This window comes from Andrographis paniculata, unplaced genomic scaffold, assembly GCF_009805555.1.
Source record: "Andrographis paniculata isolate CXL003 unplaced genomic scaffold, ASM980555v1 Contig83END, whole genome shotgun sequence".
Taxonomy (NCBI): Eukaryota; Viridiplantae; Streptophyta; class Magnoliopsida; order Lamiales; family Acanthaceae; genus Andrographis; species Andrographis paniculata.
This window is the reverse complement of record NW_026137621.1, coordinates 152519-169363: the sequence shown is the minus strand read 5'-3', so window position 1 is coordinate 169363 and position 16845 is coordinate 152519. Positions and strand designations below refer to the sequence as shown.

Here is a 16845-nt window from a genome sequence, read left to right as displayed (position 1 = left end):
TACGGTGCTAAATTTGAAAAATAAGCACCACACTGATTTTCTAAATTAGCACCCGTAAAATACAGAAATAACATATGCTTTTATTACGAACAACATATGCTTTTATTACAAACAACATATGTTGTATGTAATAAAGAAATATGTTGTTTGTTCATAATTACAGCTTGTGTTGTTGTATGAGAGTATGTCATGGGCTAAAATCAAGTATTGTATATGTTGTGTGAGACTATAATATGTGTTTTAAGTCATGTGCTGTATTTGTATTATATTAACATATATTGTGTGGTGTCCAATGTAACCACTACAAAAAAAATTACAAATTACTACGGAAAAATTCCGTCACAACTGACAAAATTTCTGTCACAACTTTCAATTACAACGGAATTTGCGACCAAGTAGAAGTTGTAGTAAATATTATTGTAGTAACCCAATGTGACAATTAAAATTTTCCGTTGCAGAGAATTGCAATAGAATCAGTGACAGTCATTTCTATCGCAATTTTTTGTTACGGAATTTTACTACAGAAATATATTGTTATCATAGTGCAATATAATGGAAAAAATTTGTGGCTAATTCTATTGCAAGTTTTTGCAACGCATTTTAAAAAAGAATATATGTGTTGCAAATAGAATAGCAAATTGCGAGAGAATATAACTATTGCTAATTCCGTCGCAATTTTTACAATTTCTTTTGCTCATTTCTTGTCAATTTTTTTTCCAATATCTATCTAAAAAATATTAATTCAATCCTCCATAATCAATAAATTTAATGATTCAATTAATATATCTTCTCAAAGATACAAGAACTAGTTGAAATCATATAAAATTTTCAAATTTAAACACTATTAATAGACCAAAAACACAATGTATTTAGTATGAATACCGTAATTTGCGGAGCTCGAGCGATTCTTGAAGAACACCGATGCCTTATTCTTATCCAAATGCATCATGCACATTTCCAACGTGTAAACACGCGACTCGACGCTATCCGATTTAGCACAGGCGGAGTAGACGTGCCATTTATTACGCCTGTCGTCGCCGCACATCACGTGAACTTCGCTGATGAGGCCAAGTTTGGCGAAATGGCGATCGAGAACAGCGACTTCGTCAGAAAAGCTTCGATGTGGATACGACTGAGCGCCCGGGAACATAAAGCATCCGTGAGTGTATTTGACAGAGCACACCATGAGCCCGATCGTTCCAGCGAGATTAACGACGGGCAGGATCGAGAGCAGTAATTTAGTAGTCCCACAAGTTTTGAGGATCATCCTGTACGGGTACACGAAAAGGCTAGAGTCCGACAGCACATAGGAGTCAACTTCATCGTTGCATAATGATGCGACAATCGTGCATTCTGCTGGCGCCAGAATTTCATCCAACTGCGCTTTAGAAAGAGCTCGGAGGCCACGGTTCTCAGGATCAGCAAATATTCCAGGATTGAAAAACGATATCTCAAGTCTTTTCTCATAACCTTCAAAACCGATTGCCGAGGGCACCATAGCCATTTTGATTCAGTAGGAAAAGGCGCGAGGAAATAATACAAAAGCAGAGTTTGAAAGCTGAAGAACTGGTTATGATCACAGAGCTTGACGAATATCAGGATGGCTTCCGAGCACACTGAATTTCAAAAAGTTGACAAATAAAATGCATATAACAGCACAAGATTAATCATAAACTGGATAAATATTACAGGGTAACAAGTAAAGCTCACGTTGGAGTATGGAGCAGATCGGAACTTCTTGATTCCTCCGTTCGGGCGAACATATTCGATTGTGTATTCGAGAGGAGCTTCATATGATAAGTTTTTACTACTAGACTTGTTCTTCCCTCCCTTTAATTCCATTATGTCATTCAGTTCTTCCCTTGTAAACAGTTAAATGCAATTCAGAAAGACAAGAATTCGATAAATTCGAAAGGTAATAACTAATAACAGATCTCTTTTGAAGTAAAACTTTTAACAGAGCTCACAACAACTAATCTGAATCAATTACATACAAATATAGACCAATTTTCCAGATGACATGAAAGAGGTTTATCGATTCTACTAATGAACAAATGGTATACTTCACATATAATTCATGATTTTCAGTTTCAATCGATCAAACTAGATCCAGCAATTCACTGTAAAAATTCGCAAAATCCAACTATAATCGGAAAATTCATGCTGCATAAAAACACAACAATATCGATTATAATCACAAATTCAAATTCAAATTCCAACACGTAGCACCAGGATATAAATCGCGAATCACGTTGTACATCGAAATACAAATACTCATCAAATAAAAGAGAAACTAAAAATTGAGATGGTTCGATTCGCCTCGCGCTTACAATTAAACGTGTTCGATGTGCGCAATAAACTCCGATCAGATACAAGTGAAGAACTATGTTGTTTTCTTTTTCACGGTCGTCTCGCGAATAACAATCCTAGAAATTCAAATGAAACCGCTAACATTAACAAGGAAGGGGATCAAACAGATTTCTCGAAAGAAATGAATAAATTGATGGAAAACTTACCAAGAGTGAAGAGTTCTACCGATGAATCGCAAAGCAAACCCTAGAAGAAATGAGAAAACGATCGAAGACGATGACTTTCGAAGACGATCGAAAACGGTTTGGTTTCGGTTTAGATTTTCTCAAACCAGCAGAAGAAGAAGAGGAAGAAGAAGAAAGGAGGAAAGGAGGAGAAAGGAAAGAAATGGGAGGAAGAAAGAAGGAAGAGGGAGAACCTGTGTGTGCGGGCGCAGGCGCGGCTGCGGCGGCCGAAGGAAGAGAAGAACCTGTGTGTGCGGGCGCAGGCGCGGCTGCAACTGACGAAGGAAGAGAAGAACCTGTTTGCGAGGGTTGCTGCTGTATCCGTGGAGTGTGGACGTGATGGCTAAGTATTAATTAGACATTAGGATTAAATTATTAATATTTTATAATAATATTATTATATCTATAATTAAAATTTAAAATATAACAATAATAATATTAAAAAATAATAATACTATTAATATTTTTTAATTTATATTTTATATTTTATAATTTAAATTATTTTATTATCTATTATAATATTTTTATAATTTAATTATTTACTATATTTATTATTTTAATTATTTTTATATTGTAATAATTTAATTAATTAATTATATATATGATTTTAATAAATAAATAAAATTAATTATTAAAAATTTAAAATTTTAAAAATTAAATTAAAAATTTAAAAAAATAATAATTATTAAATTATTTATAAAATTAAAAAATTAATTTTTTTTATTTGAACTTAATTTTTTGAAAATCTGCAATAGATTTAATCTATTGCTATTTCCATCGTAATTTTGTAACGGAATATTTTATTCGTTGCATAATTTTTGGGAAATCTGCAACAAATTTAATATGTTGCTATTTCCGTCGCAATTTTGCAACTGAATATTATATTCCTTGTATAATTTCAAAAATATTTGTGACAAATCTATTCTATTGCAGTATTCTCTCACAACATATCGCAATTGAGATTATTTCTTTGTTGCCTAGCAAATTTCGTTGCAATTTTGCAATAGATTGTATTCCGTAGCAATATTCCATTGCAATTTCCAATTTTTTTTGTAGTGAACACAACACTGTAGCAGTCATTATAATTAATATTCAAATATCAACACACAAAAAATAAATGGAACCTTAGAGTCGGACGGAGGTAGTATTATTTTTTTATATTACCGACACAATTATTTATATTCACATAAAAAAAAATTTCAAATCAAAACACTAAACATACAAACTCTAAGTCCCTTGTTGATTACAAAATTATTTTCATTATATTATATTATCTATGAAAAATATATTTGTATACATATACTCCTTCCGTCTCATTGAAAGGTTACCATTTTTTATTGTCGTCTATCCCAAAATAAGGTTATCATTTCCTAATTTAGTAATTGTACTACCTACCTAACATAATAAATACTCTTTCAATTTACATTATATTACACAAATGTCATTACTTTTATATTACACCATACTAATAGGGGTATTTTTGTTTTTTTTACTACAATTTAATATAATATTAATATTTAAAAATTTATGTGAAAAAAACAAATGTCACCCTTCCAATAGGACGGATGGAGTACATGATGATTAATTTAATCATATAATGCGAGTGCATTTATTTTGAGGAAGTTTGGAAAAATTAAACTCGAGTTTATTAGATTTGGTTTTTAAATTGATTTGAATTTTTTTGTTTTTTTTAAACTTTGCAAGTTTGGTTTGAATTTTGGGAGTTTTAATATGTATTGATTAGATAGTTAAAAAATATTGCTTCTGGCCAAATTTTATTGTTCAAGTACGTATATTTTGGTATGAATTGACAATTTTATACCTTGTGGTAAGGTAGAGAAAATATACAATAAATAAATAAATAAAATTGATAAATGAATTAAGGATAAAAATATATATAAAAAAAATTGTCTAAAAATAAAATAAGACAACAATTATTGAAGGTTCCAAATATGAAAATAAAAGATTAGTTTGTGTACTGTGGGAGTATAATAATATAAATGTCAATACAATTAAATTTATAAAATTAATAATAGTGTGATTTAAGTATTAATTTATGTTAATTATAAATGAATATTTATATTATATATAAAAAAAACTCTTCACAAAATTATATCTATATTTTATATATTTTATTAAATATAATTATTAAATAATTAAATAAACATATGTTGTTGCACGGTTGTGCAAAATAGTATGTGTATTGTTGTGTTTAATAAAAAAAAAAAAAAAATCACCTACGGATAGAGATGACAATTGATAAAATATGGGTCAGGTATAGATGAATTCGAGACCCTATCTATATGTATATTACTCGATCCAAGACCCTATTCAGATTCTAATGTATCTGGACCCGTATCTATTCGGGTACTACCCGTGATGTACCTATCGGACCCGCCAAATTTAAAAAATTTCAACACAAGCTTTACTCGAACCACTTACCTAAAAAAATAGTATCTATTTATTTCAAAAAGATAAATTAAAAATATATACAATAAATATAAATTTTCACCCATACCGCTTTGACGCCTTCGCTGCCACCACCACCACTAATAATAATAATACTAATAAATTTATCATTTAATTAATCGGGTCCGAGTTCGATCTGAGTATGATAGGGTCTGCTATTAAACCCTAGACCCGACCCCAAATAAATGAGTCGAGTCTCAGATCTACGAGAGTAAGCCTACCTGTCATGTAAGTAAGGGAGGTTGGCGCTTAGTTGAAGCCAAATAGTTCCCATACACTTAAAAATTCTCAAATCATACTAATAACATCTTTATCTCATAATTCTATTTTTGTAGGAGTTACTGTACATTTCTCTATTTTTTTATTGAAAGTGGACTAAAGAAACATACCTACATCTCTGTGTGGGCTCGAAAAGCTGAGTATCATGGCTGTGATCTAATTTGTTTATTGTCATGTTCTAAACATAACTGTGTTGTTTACGGATATATTCTAAATATCAATAGCCGATTATATACATGATTCTGTCTATGATTAAATATGGTTGTGTTGTAAACCTTTATTTAATAACTTAATTCTTGTTCATGTTTACCACTATTTAAAGTAATTAATATATATTACAATTATATAAAAAATTAAAAAATATTGAATTTTAATATCTTTAAATGTTGGAATACTTATTATTTATTTGTTTATTTTATTGTTTATTTTTATATGTTTTGGAATATGCTTATAAGTTTTGATTTTATTATTAATGGAATTAATTTCTTCTAAATTTTTATCTAGTATCAAAGCCAAATTTTTACCGATAAACCTAAAAGAAATTAGACAACTGAGGCCATTATCGTCTCTATTTCTAAACATCTCCGGTCGACACCTCCAGTACCACCAAAACCGCCGTCCAAAAACCGGCCAACCACCAAAATTTGGCGGTGAACGGTTGCACGTGTAGAGCCCACATACGGGTCAAAGTTCATGCTACCAGAACTTCGACTGGCGCGTGGTAGCTCCAAAACCGGCGATTTTTCTGGCGGTAGTCTCGAAAAATTATTCTCTATTTGATAGTGTAATTTATTTTCCTTTTGAGAATTTATTTATTTTTTCAGATTTCTCTATCTGATTTCTGTAATCTGTCGGCAGTTGTATTATGACGGTGGAGTATCGTTATTGTCATCGTCAAGGTCATGTCATTCAAATTTTTCATGTTCGACCACCTCGGAATGCACAAAATATTCGGTCATCTTATGCCTGTATCTACAAGTATCAAGAATATTGTGACTTTCTCACATAAGTTCTTGCTTCAAGTTCCTCTCATTTCATGGCCAATTCAGGTAGTCTTAGGTTGTATTTTGATTGCGGTTGCTGCAATCGTATGACACCTATACTTAGATTTTTGACCTGTTCGTATCATTTGTCCTCTTCACCGTCTATACAGACTGCTAATGGAAGCCACATGAATATCACTCATTCAAAATCTGTATCTCTACCATTTAGATATCTTTCTGATACTTACTGCATTCCTCAGTTGATTCTAGATCTTGTATCAGTTGTCTAATTTGTTGACCAGAGACTTATTGTTCCTTTCTTCTCTTATGGTATGCAGGTTTAGGATCAACATACAGGTCAAATTCTTGGGACAAATTGAAATATAGGTTGATTATTTGAGGTACAGTCTTTGAAATTTTCTTCCCATAATTTTTCTCTTGTTGTTACTCATACTCCTCTTACTATTCTTCATTCCCCTAGTCTCCAGTGGTAACTTTGTCTTGGTCATGCATCCTCTTATAAAATTTAGTCTCTGGTTAGTAAGGATCATTTGGGTTATACTAGTTTTGACTAATTTGATTGCATATTGGGAAAATAATCAACCTTATCTTTTTAAAAAAAATGTGTCGATTGTAAGTAAACTATTTTCTATGGTTCATTATTATATTTGGGGTCTTTCTCTTGTTCTCTCTATAAGTGAATGTCGTAGTTATGTCATATTCATAGATGATTACTCTTGTTTTACATAGATTTTTTTTTAAACACCGTTCAAAATCACCTCAAATATACACTCAATATGCCTAAATGATTTGAACTCAGTTTTTTTGTTCTATACAGACCCTTCGTACTGATAATGGCCTTGAGTATAAAGATTCTATCTTTTTAAACTTTCTCTCTGCTTATGGTACATTCATGCAGTGTTCATGTCCATATATCTCTCAAAAAAGTGGTCGCACTGAGCGCGAACATCATCATATTCTAGATATTGTATGTGCGTCTTTTTTCTCTGTCTCATATCCTAATACGTTCTAGGGGAAGCTGCCCTTACTACTGTATATACTATAAATCGTATTCTATCACCCGTTCTCCATAATGTTACTCCTTTTGAACGTCTATACGGTCAGCTACTCGATTATAGTAACCTCCGTCCATTCGGTTGTGTTGGTTTTGTCCTTATTTCTCCGTGTGAACGTTTCAAATTGGAACTTCGTGCATGTCTATGTTGTCTTCTCGGTTATGAGATAGAGTGTAAAAGTTATAATCTTAGGATTCGATCTCTAGATGATTGTGTATCTCTTGTCATGTTACTTTTGGAGGAGTGTCATATTTTTCACCATGTCTAAATTTCATGTCTCATTTATTTCCGGTTCACCTTCATTCGTGTCATCATCTCCTCCCTTATTCTATGATTTTGACCCTACGACTCCATCTTCACCTCTGTATTCTATTTCAGTTGAGACTTATGATCCACCTCCGACCTCGTCTACAGATGTTGATCCGACTGCAGTGCTTGGACCTCTCATACCTCGTCGATCACATCGAGTAAGTCATTCACCTACTCATTTGCGTGATTATCACTGTTTTTCCGTTATCCAATCTATGTATGAGCCTAGGTCTTTTCATAAAGCAAATTTTGATCCATTGTGGCAACAAACGATGTTTGAAGAACTGCAGGCTTTAGAGAAGAATCATATATGAGACTTAGTTGATTTACATCAATATATAATTCCTATTGGCTGAAAATGAGTTTTCAAGATTAAAACTAAGTCCGATGGGTAATTTTGAGCGTTACAAGGCTCCTTTAGTTGTGAACTGCTACTCACCAAAATATGGCTTGATTACAAGGAGACTTTTGTTGTCTTATCTCTATTCGTTGTTTAATTACAATTGTAGTTGTTCATAAGTGGTCTCTCTTGCAGTTGGACGTCAAGAATGTTTTTATCCACGGTGATCTCTCTGAGAATGTTTATATGGAATTGCCTCTAGATTTTCCATCTTCTTCTAAAGTCTACAACTTGCAGCGTGCTCTTTATGGCTTAAAACAAGCTCCACATGTTTGGTTTTCTAAGTTCAGTTCAACTCTTTTTCAGTTTGCTTCATTTCTAGTTTGCACGAATCTGCCTTATTTATTCAACGAAGTTCTTCTGGTACCATTGTGTTACTTTTCTATGTTGATTATATGATCTTCACTAGAGATGATCAGTCTGGTATATATGATTCATATCTACGTTCGGCAACATTTTGATATGAAGAGTCTTGGCCACTTTCAGTATTTCTTGAGTCTTGAGATTTCTAATGGTCCTAATTGATATTCCATGTCTCAGGCTAAGTATGTTTCTAATATGTTGTGTCGTATTGGTCTCACTGATTGCAAGATAGCTTCGACACCGCTCGACGCTCGATATTGCCTTACATCAATGGATGAGACCCTTCTTCAAGATCCTTCTCATTATCGCCAGCTTGTTAGGACCTTGATTTACTTGATAGTCAGTCATTTTGATATTTTTTACGTTGTCTATCTGGTTAGTCAGTTCATTTATGCACCTCGCACTACTCAATACTCTGCAGTTCTGCGTATTTTTCGTTATGCTAAGGGAACACGATTGCATGGATTACACTTCTCATATCAGTCTCCATTAACTTTCTGGTTACTCTGATACGGATTGGGCAGGCAATCGTCATGATCGTCGCTACACCACTAGTTTCTACTTTTTTTGTGATTCTCTTGTCTCATGGTGTAGTAAGAACCAAACTGTTGTCTCTCGTTCCAGCACTGAATCCGAATATCGTGCTCTTGATGATACTACTTCTTAGCTCCTGTGGCTTCGTTGGTTACTTGATGACTTTGGAGTACCACAGTCATCTGCTATTCTTCTGCATTGCGACAATAGGAGTGCTATCCAGATTTCTCACAATGATATTTTTTACGAGTGCACCAAATTCATCGAGATTGATTGTCATATGGTTCGTCATCATCTTAATCATGGCAACATAAAGTTATGCTCCGTCTCTTTCGACGATCAAACTGCAGATATTTTCACTATATCACATTATCCTGCTCGATTTCAGTATCTTACACAAACTCAAGTTGGCTTTTCCGACGCCTACTTGAGTTTGGGGGGGGGGGATTTTAAAATATTTATTATTTATCTTTTTATTTTATTGTTTCTTTATATCCATTTTGAACTATTCCTATGGATAGATCTTGACTTCATTATTAATAAAATTAATTATTTTCCTCCTAAAATTTTCACATTTAAAAATATTTATGATTCAATAGAAAGACAATTGTTGGATGGATAATACCTTAAAAGCTATAAAAAAAAAAAAAAACAAAAAAAGTGAAAGTTGTTAATATATATATATATAAATATTATGTGAATATTTGGTGCGTTAACTTTATATGTTTTTATTAATGTGTTTTTTTTATATTAATAGAAATCATAATATTTTGTGTTGAATTGTTGATTTTTTGTGAGGGGATAAAAGAGATGTGTAGCAATTAGTCATTACTTTTAGCTGTTAGCTGATTCGATTAGTTGATTTGACTAGTTGATTCAATTAATTGTTTATGGTAAAATATTTGGTAAATTAGCTTATCGAAATTAGTTGTTTATACGTAAAATGAAAATTAAAAGTATTTTTATATTTTATTATATAATTATTATATATATTTATTATGTTAAATATTGATTAAATTACTATTTTACTAAATTTATAATTCCAAATTATTTTATTTTGTTTTATTTATTTTTAACATAGAATTTACGTGCTAAAATATACTCCCTCCGTTCCGGCTATCTGTCTCGTTTACTGTAAACATGAGAATTTAGGATGAGTATAATTTGTAAATAATTAAGAATGTATTAGTTAAAATAATTATCGTATAATAAAAATAATTTTAGATTAAGATTACAATAACCAATTAGTCTAATTAAAATTAAAAATTAAAAAATTTTAATATGCGATTAAAGTGTATAATTCTTTTCCAAAAAAAATGACATAATAAGTGAGACAGACAAAAATGGAAAGGTGGACACGATAAGCGGGACGGAAGGAGTATACAAATAAATTAATAATATTTTTATAAATTTATATATTTAAAAAATAAATTAATTTTTATGTAAAATAAAATAATCTTAATTGCTTTAAATTCCAAAAACTAAAATTATACTTTAACAAATAAAAATATACTAAAATAATTACTAAATAATGAAAAAAAAAAAAAAAGAACACCAAGAGACATAATAAAAAAAAGAGTCACATAAAATACTTTTTTAAAGAATGTATAATGTAGTACAAGTTATCCAAAAAGTAAAAATCAAAACATAATACAACCTAAAACCGTCGACTTCGCTTATTTGGTGAGTTGACATAAAACCAACAATAATATTGTCCTGAAATTCTATACATTTGTTTGGAGGTTGAACTTTCAATATTTTCATGTTCAGAATTAGCTTCAAGATTACACACGATGCGAATATCCAACGGGATAAAATTAGAATTATCATCCATGATTTAAATATAGGGTCAACAATCTTGCTCAATCTAATGTAGTTATACAAAGTAAAAGTTGCATAGATGATTAAATTTTGGAGTTACATTGAATGTATTGGCATTGCTTTGGGTATTTTTCGTCGAACCTTGAGAACTCTAAGGGTGTGTTTGTTTTGTAAGATAATTTGAATGAGTATTTTTTTTTAATATGAGGTATGAAGAATTGTCTAGGAAATATAAATATAATAAATGTATGCGATATATTAATATTTTTTTTAAAAGAAAACATGTGAGAGAAAAAAGTTGAAAGAACACACCCCAAAAATCCTGTCAATAGAACTCCTTGACGATGAATGATAGAAATTAAAGGTTTTTCAATATCTCCTTGGACCATTCCCATAAAAATCCGATTGATGGTACTTATCATCTGATATGGTGTAAAAAAACCATCTCTTTTAGGATAATCTGTTTTTGCCAAATAAAATATTTCCTAGAAATGCAACAAAAATAATTTGAAATTAAAAAATACCTGGCGGAGGTTTTGGAAAATTTAAGTTAGGATCATTAATTGTTTCTAGAAATATCCATGTATCATGTACGAAACTCTCTCATCCAGTCAAAACATAAGTAAACAATAAGTCGAAATCGCATACGGCAAGAAGATTTGACACGGCCCGGCCGCGTATAATTATAACCAACATAATTTTCTTACCCACAAAGTTCAATAGAACAAATGGATTAAGAATATGTATAAAAGAAAAGAGAAGGAAGAAGAAAGATAGTGCAGAGAATGTGAATTAGTATGGATGATAACCAACCACGAGAATAAGTCTCGGACCTGAAATCAATCCATAGGTAAAACACAAACAATAGGCTAAATCCCACTGCAAAGGATTGGAAGCCACGAACCGATGGAATCACTCCAAAGACCCGATTTGAGATTCTAAATGCGAGGAAATCACTCCCTAATACTAGAAAATATAAAAGTGAAATTCAATTCAAGATTTAAAAAAGGTCCGCATTACAATGATAGGCAAAGACCTTATATAGAGGTCCTTGAGGAATATAAAAGGCAACAAATAATAAAGGAAAAAAACCAAAAGGTAAGTCTAACTATAAGGAAATAAATAATTAGGGTTTTAGATATGGAATTATACTATATGGAAACTTATAATAAAAGGAAATAAGTGATGATTCCCTTGATATACTTCCATGATTTAGTGATTCTCTCCATAAGTGATGATTCCCTTGATATACTTCCATGATTGGTGATTCTCTCCATAAGTGAGGATTCTCTTGATATACTTCCATAATTAGTGATTCTCTCCATAAGTGATGATTCCCTTGATAACCTTCCATTATTAGCGATTCTCTTGATCTTTCAATTGGGATTCTTGCGGGTCCCATTGAAGGAGCGTCAGGTGATGGCTAAGTGGTCTCCAAGCATCATCCTTAAATTGATTCTCCATGAAAAATCGTCTGATCAATGCAGTGACGGATTTTTGAAATTGACGAGCTCGGCTTCGAGTGATGGGTCCCACGGGCATTTGAATGCTTGAAGATTTGACGTCCTCGTCATTCCCTCCTTCTTGAAAAGCTTTCTTGTTCTCCCGAACAAGATATTCATCCGCTGCATCAAAAGGGCTTAAGTTAGAAACATTAAAAGTAGCATAAACTTGGTACTCACCTGGGAGTTCAAGTTTGTAAGCATTATCATTAATGCGTTCCAACACTCGAAGAGGCCCATCGCCGTGGGGAGTAAGTTTTGACTTTTGCAATTCTGGAAATCTTTCTTTCCTTAAGTTTAGCCAAAACCAATCTCCTATCTCGAATACAACTTTCTTGCGCCCACGGTTAGCTTGTTTTGCGTAATTGTCAGCTGCCTTTCGTAGGTCATCCCGAACTTGAGAATGAAGTTGTTGGACAAATTCGGCCCTTTTTCTTCCATCAAAACAAACGTGCTCATTGCGTGGCAATGGCATAAGATAAAGAGGAGTTAATGGGTTAAAACCGAAAACAACCTCAAATGGAGAACAAGTTGTAGAGCTATGAATCATACGATTATATGCAAATTTAGCATTAGCTAAAAATTCTTCCCAACTCTTTAAATTCTCATTAACTAAGGCACGTAACAAGCTTCCCACAGTTTGATTAACAACTTCTGTTTGATCATCAGTTTGTGGGTGGTGTGATGTGGAAAACATTAATTGTGTACCTAATTTAGCCCAAAGTGTTTTCCAAAAATAACTTAAAAATTGAGAATCCCTATCAGAAACAATGGATCTTGGAACACCATGCAATCTAAAAACCTCTTTGAAAAATAATGAAGCAACATGCAAAGCATCAGTGGTTTTTGTGCATGGAATAAAATGTGTCATTTTTTAAAATCGATCAACCACAAAAAATATTGAATCTTTACCAGGACTACTCCTAGGCAAACCTAATATGAAATCCATAGAAACATAACCCCAAGGGGATTCAAGAATAGGTAGCGGAGGATACAAACCGTGTGGATGAACATAAGACTTTAACGAGAAGCACGTTGTACACCGACGAATTGCGCCTTCAACTTCTGGAGGACGTACATAATGTTGCCATGTGAGCAGGTCCTGCACTAAGGAGTACAATTCCTTATCGTAGGTTGAGAAATTCAACGCAGGGCCATGTAGCTTTACACTAAAAAATGCAACGGGTCTCTTTTCTTGCGAGAGGACGGCGTCAATACCTACACCAGAGGCATCAAGTTCAAACGGTTTAAAGAAATCAGGTAAAGCAAGTACGGGTGCACATGTAAGTTTCGAATTTAAAGTATCAAAAGCATTTTGTTGTTCACTTCCCCACTCAAACTTATCCTCCTTTTTGATAACTGCAGTTAAGGGTGCTGCAATAGTGCTGAAGTTCCGCAAAAATTGACGGTAGAAACTTGCAAGGCCATGGAAACTGCAGATATCACGCACGCTAGTAGGTGTAGGCCACTCTTGGATGGCTGCAATATTCGCAGGATCTACACATACTCCATCTTTTCCTACAATAAAACCCAAAAAGTTGCACTTGTCGACACAAAAGCCGCATTTTTTAAAGTTAGCATATAACTTCTCAGCCCGTAAAACATCTAAAACTGCTTGTAAATATTCAATATGTGTTTCAATAGAAGTATTATAAACAAGTATGTCATCAAAGTATACTACCACAAACTTATTTATAAAATTCCTTAAAACATGATTCATCAATCGCATGAATGTGCATGGGGCATTGGTAAGTCCAAATGGCATAACTAACCACTCATATAGACCAAAAGAAGTCTTGAAGGCAGTTTTCCATTCATCACCTTGATTCACCCGAATTTGGTGATAGCCACTTTTTAAATCAATTTTTGAAAAAATTACAGAACCACACAAATTATCAAGCATGCCATCTAATCTAGGAATGGGATGACGATACTTAACTGTTATAGCGTTGACGGCTCGGCAATCCACACACATGCGTCAACCTCCATCTTTTTTTTGGCACAAATAGGACAGGTACAGCACAAGGACTTAGGCTTTCATGAATCCAACCTTTGCTCAGTAGATCCTCGACTTGCCTTTGTTTTTCTTTTACCTCATCCGGGTTGGCTCGATAGGCTGGCCGATTAGGAATTGATGCTCCCGGGACAAAATCAATTTGGTGCTCAATCCCACGAGTGGGTGGTAAACCATGGGGTACTTCATCAGGAAAAACATTATCATACTCCTGCAATAAGTTAGAAAAACTAGATGGAAGTTTGTTAGAGTCATTCATGGAAAAATAAGTAGGTTTAGAAAGTAATAGCAAACAATGAACTCCATGTTCCAAGCGTAAAGCTTCCTTCCTACACATAAAAAGATTAGACCTCTCACTCTCGTGTTTAATATTCCAGCAGGTTTCACCCTGAATCACAACACTCGTGTTTGATTTTTGAGTAGAAGGGTAGAGTATTTGAGAGTGGCTCGGGGCAGATGTATTTATTGGTGAGGATGAAGATTTGAGAGGTTGTGGGGTAGTTAGGCTATATGAAAGAGTAGATGCAATTGTATCCGGAGTACCTCTTGTTGCGGGTGATTCTAAGGAGGACTTCAAATTGGACTCCTCTTTTCCTTTGTTGATATGTTGTGGAAGCGGCGCTTTAGGTAACCCTACAATTGAAGCCAGTTTAAACAGATTACCTTGCATCCTCTTTGATTTTAGTTGCTTCTCCACCTTTATGGCCAAGTGTACTATCTCCTTGAGGTCCACGTATTAGAACATCTCTACCGCATCAGCAATATCCCTTTGAAGCCCATTCAAAAATCTAGACATCGTTTGCTCCTGATCTTCTTGGATATCGGCTTGTAGAAGAAGTGTTTCAAGCTCCTCATAGTACTCCTCCACTGACCGAGACCCTTGTTGTATGCTCTGCAATCTCCGCAATACTTTACGATGGTAATGAGGAGGAACAAACCTCTTTCGCATGAGTGTACAAAGTTCTGTCCAAGTACGCACTGGAGCCTCCCTATTTCTGCAGCGGTTAATGCTCAATTGGTCCCACCATGCAAGGGCATAATCTGAAAACTCCATTACAGCCACACGGAGTTTTTGTTGGTCAGTTAATTGTTGAACATCAAAGATTAGTTCTAACCTTCGTTCCCATTGTAAAAATACTTCAGGGTCGGATTTTCCTTGGAACGGTGGCATTTGAAACTTGATCGAGTTGATAGCCTCATCTCCATCCCGTCGGTGATAGTTATTATGATGCCTAGGTCGTTCCCAATTTCCTTCAAACTCCTCATCATCGGGTTCGTCAAAGTTGTGTGGGGGTGGGGGCCGGACGTTGCGTCTTGGCCTCAAATGCGGTTGAACATCATTTCGCCTATGAGCTTCCGATAATGGTCGGATATTCTCCTGTAACTTTTGTTGATTCTCTTCCAGTTGATCCATCCTATTATTCATCAATTCCAATCTAGAATAGTGAAGAGTTTTGAACTCTTGTAGAATGGTATTGAGAAGACCTTGTACATCAACTTGTTGAGAATTGGATCCTACACCCCCTGCCATTAGAAATAGAAGAAAGAAAAAAAAAAGAAGAAAATAACCTCACTAGAACTCTCGTGTATCACTCCACACCTTATGTACCTCTCCGTCTCGCAAAAAGGACTTAAATCAAATCGATGGAATTCTCCCAAAGACGATAGGCAAAAAATCCAAGACAGTAGGAAAACCAAAAGAAATATAAGTTCAGAATGAAGGTAGAAGATAAATAATCTAAATAGATTTTTTTTTTGTTTTTTTTTAATAAAAGAAAAGATGATTCGAGAACTATAAGTAAATAACAAATATCTTGATTTTTGATAATAATTTTTGTTTTTTTTTTCTCTTTTTTTTTCGTTTTTTTTTTTTGCTCTTTTTTTTGACTTTTTTTTTTTCAAATAAGAACCGTGATATCAATCAAGAGATTGTATCAACTAGCTCTGATACCAGATGACACGGCCCGGCCGCGTATAATTATAACCAACATAATTTTCTTACCCACAAAGTTCAATAGAACAAATGGATTAAGAATATGTATAAAAGAAAAGAGAAGGAAGAAGAAAGATAGTGCAGAGAATGTGAATTAGTATGGATGATAACCAACCACGAGAATAAGTCTCGGACCTGAAATCAATCCATAGGTAAAACACAAACAATAGGCTAAATCCCACTGCAAAGGATTGGAAGCCACGAACCGATGGAATCACTCCAAAGACCCGATTTGAGATTCTAAATGCGAGGAAATCACTCCCTAACACTAGAAAATATAAAAGTGAAATTCAATTCAAGATTTAAAAAAAGGTCCGCATTACAATGATAGGCAAGGACCTTATATAGAGGTCCTTGAGGAAAATAAAAGGCAACAAATAATAAAGGAAACAAACCAAAAGGTAAGTCTAACTATAAGGAAATAAATAATTAGGGAAGTTTTAGATATGGAATTATACTATATGGAAACTTATAATAAAAGGAAATAAGTGATGATTCCCTTGATATACTTCCATGATTTAGTGATTCTCTCCATAAGTGATGATTCCCTTGATATACTTCCATGATT

The 16845-nt window shown here is 33.5% G+C and overlaps 2 protein-coding genes across 5 annotated transcripts; one reads left to right on the top strand and one right to left on the bottom strand.

Annotated features, from left to right (window-relative positions):
* Positions 1–753: 753 nt before the first annotated feature.
* On the bottom strand, positions 754–2853 carry LOC127241582 (S-adenosylmethionine decarboxylase proenzyme-like). 4 transcript variants are annotated; one of them, XM_051260705.1, is made up of 5 exons: positions 2729–2853; positions 2517–2590; positions 2331–2426; positions 1711–1856; positions 754–1616 (listed from the first exon to the last, which is right to left on the bottom strand). In XM_051260705.1, exon 5 carries the CDS (start codon positions 1502–1504, stop codon positions 845–847), a length of 660 nt encoding a protein of 219 aa, XP_051116662.1. In that variant the 5' UTR covers positions 1505–1616; positions 1711–1856; positions 2331–2426; positions 2517–2590; positions 2729–2853; the 3' UTR covers positions 754–844. The 4 variants fall into 4 exon arrangements, with proteins under 4 accessions (XP_051116662.1, XP_051116661.1, XP_051116663.1 ...); XM_051260704.1 differs by having other exon boundaries at positions 2517–2556; XM_051260706.1 differs by having other exon boundaries at positions 2517–2556; positions 2780–2805.
* A 4748-nt stretch (positions 2854–7601) lies between these two features.
* LOC127241624 (uncharacterized) lies at positions 7602–9080 on the top strand. Its single transcript, XM_051260769.1, has 4 exons — positions 7602–7808; positions 8186–8413; positions 8591–8840; positions 8938–9080. Exons 1-4 carry the CDS (start codon positions 7602–7604, stop codon positions 9078–9080), a joined length of 828 nt encoding a protein of 275 aa, XP_051116726.1.
* The last annotated feature ends 7765 nt before the right edge of the window (positions 9081–16845 follow it).

What these genes read in the sequence shown, in the direction of transcription:
- LOC127241582 (XM_051260703.1), bottom strand. Translation starts at nt 1,504, where the DNA reads ATGGCTATGGTGCCCTCGGCAATCGGTTTTGAAGGTTATGAGAAAAGA.
- LOC127241624 (XM_051260769.1), top strand. Translation starts at nt 7,602, where the DNA reads ATGTCTAAATTTCATGTCTCATTTATTTCCGGTTCACCTTCATTCGTG. An exon ending in TACCTCGTCGATCACATCGA is followed by an intron (nt 7,809 to 8,185) that starts GTAAGTCATTCA and finishes TCTCTCTTGCAG; the next exon opens with TTGGACGTCAAGAATGTTTT. An exon ending in TATTCAACGAAGTTCTTCTG is followed by an intron (nt 8,414 to 8,590) that starts GTACCATTGTGT and finishes TCCATGTCTCAG; the next exon opens with GCTAAGTATGTTTCTAATAT.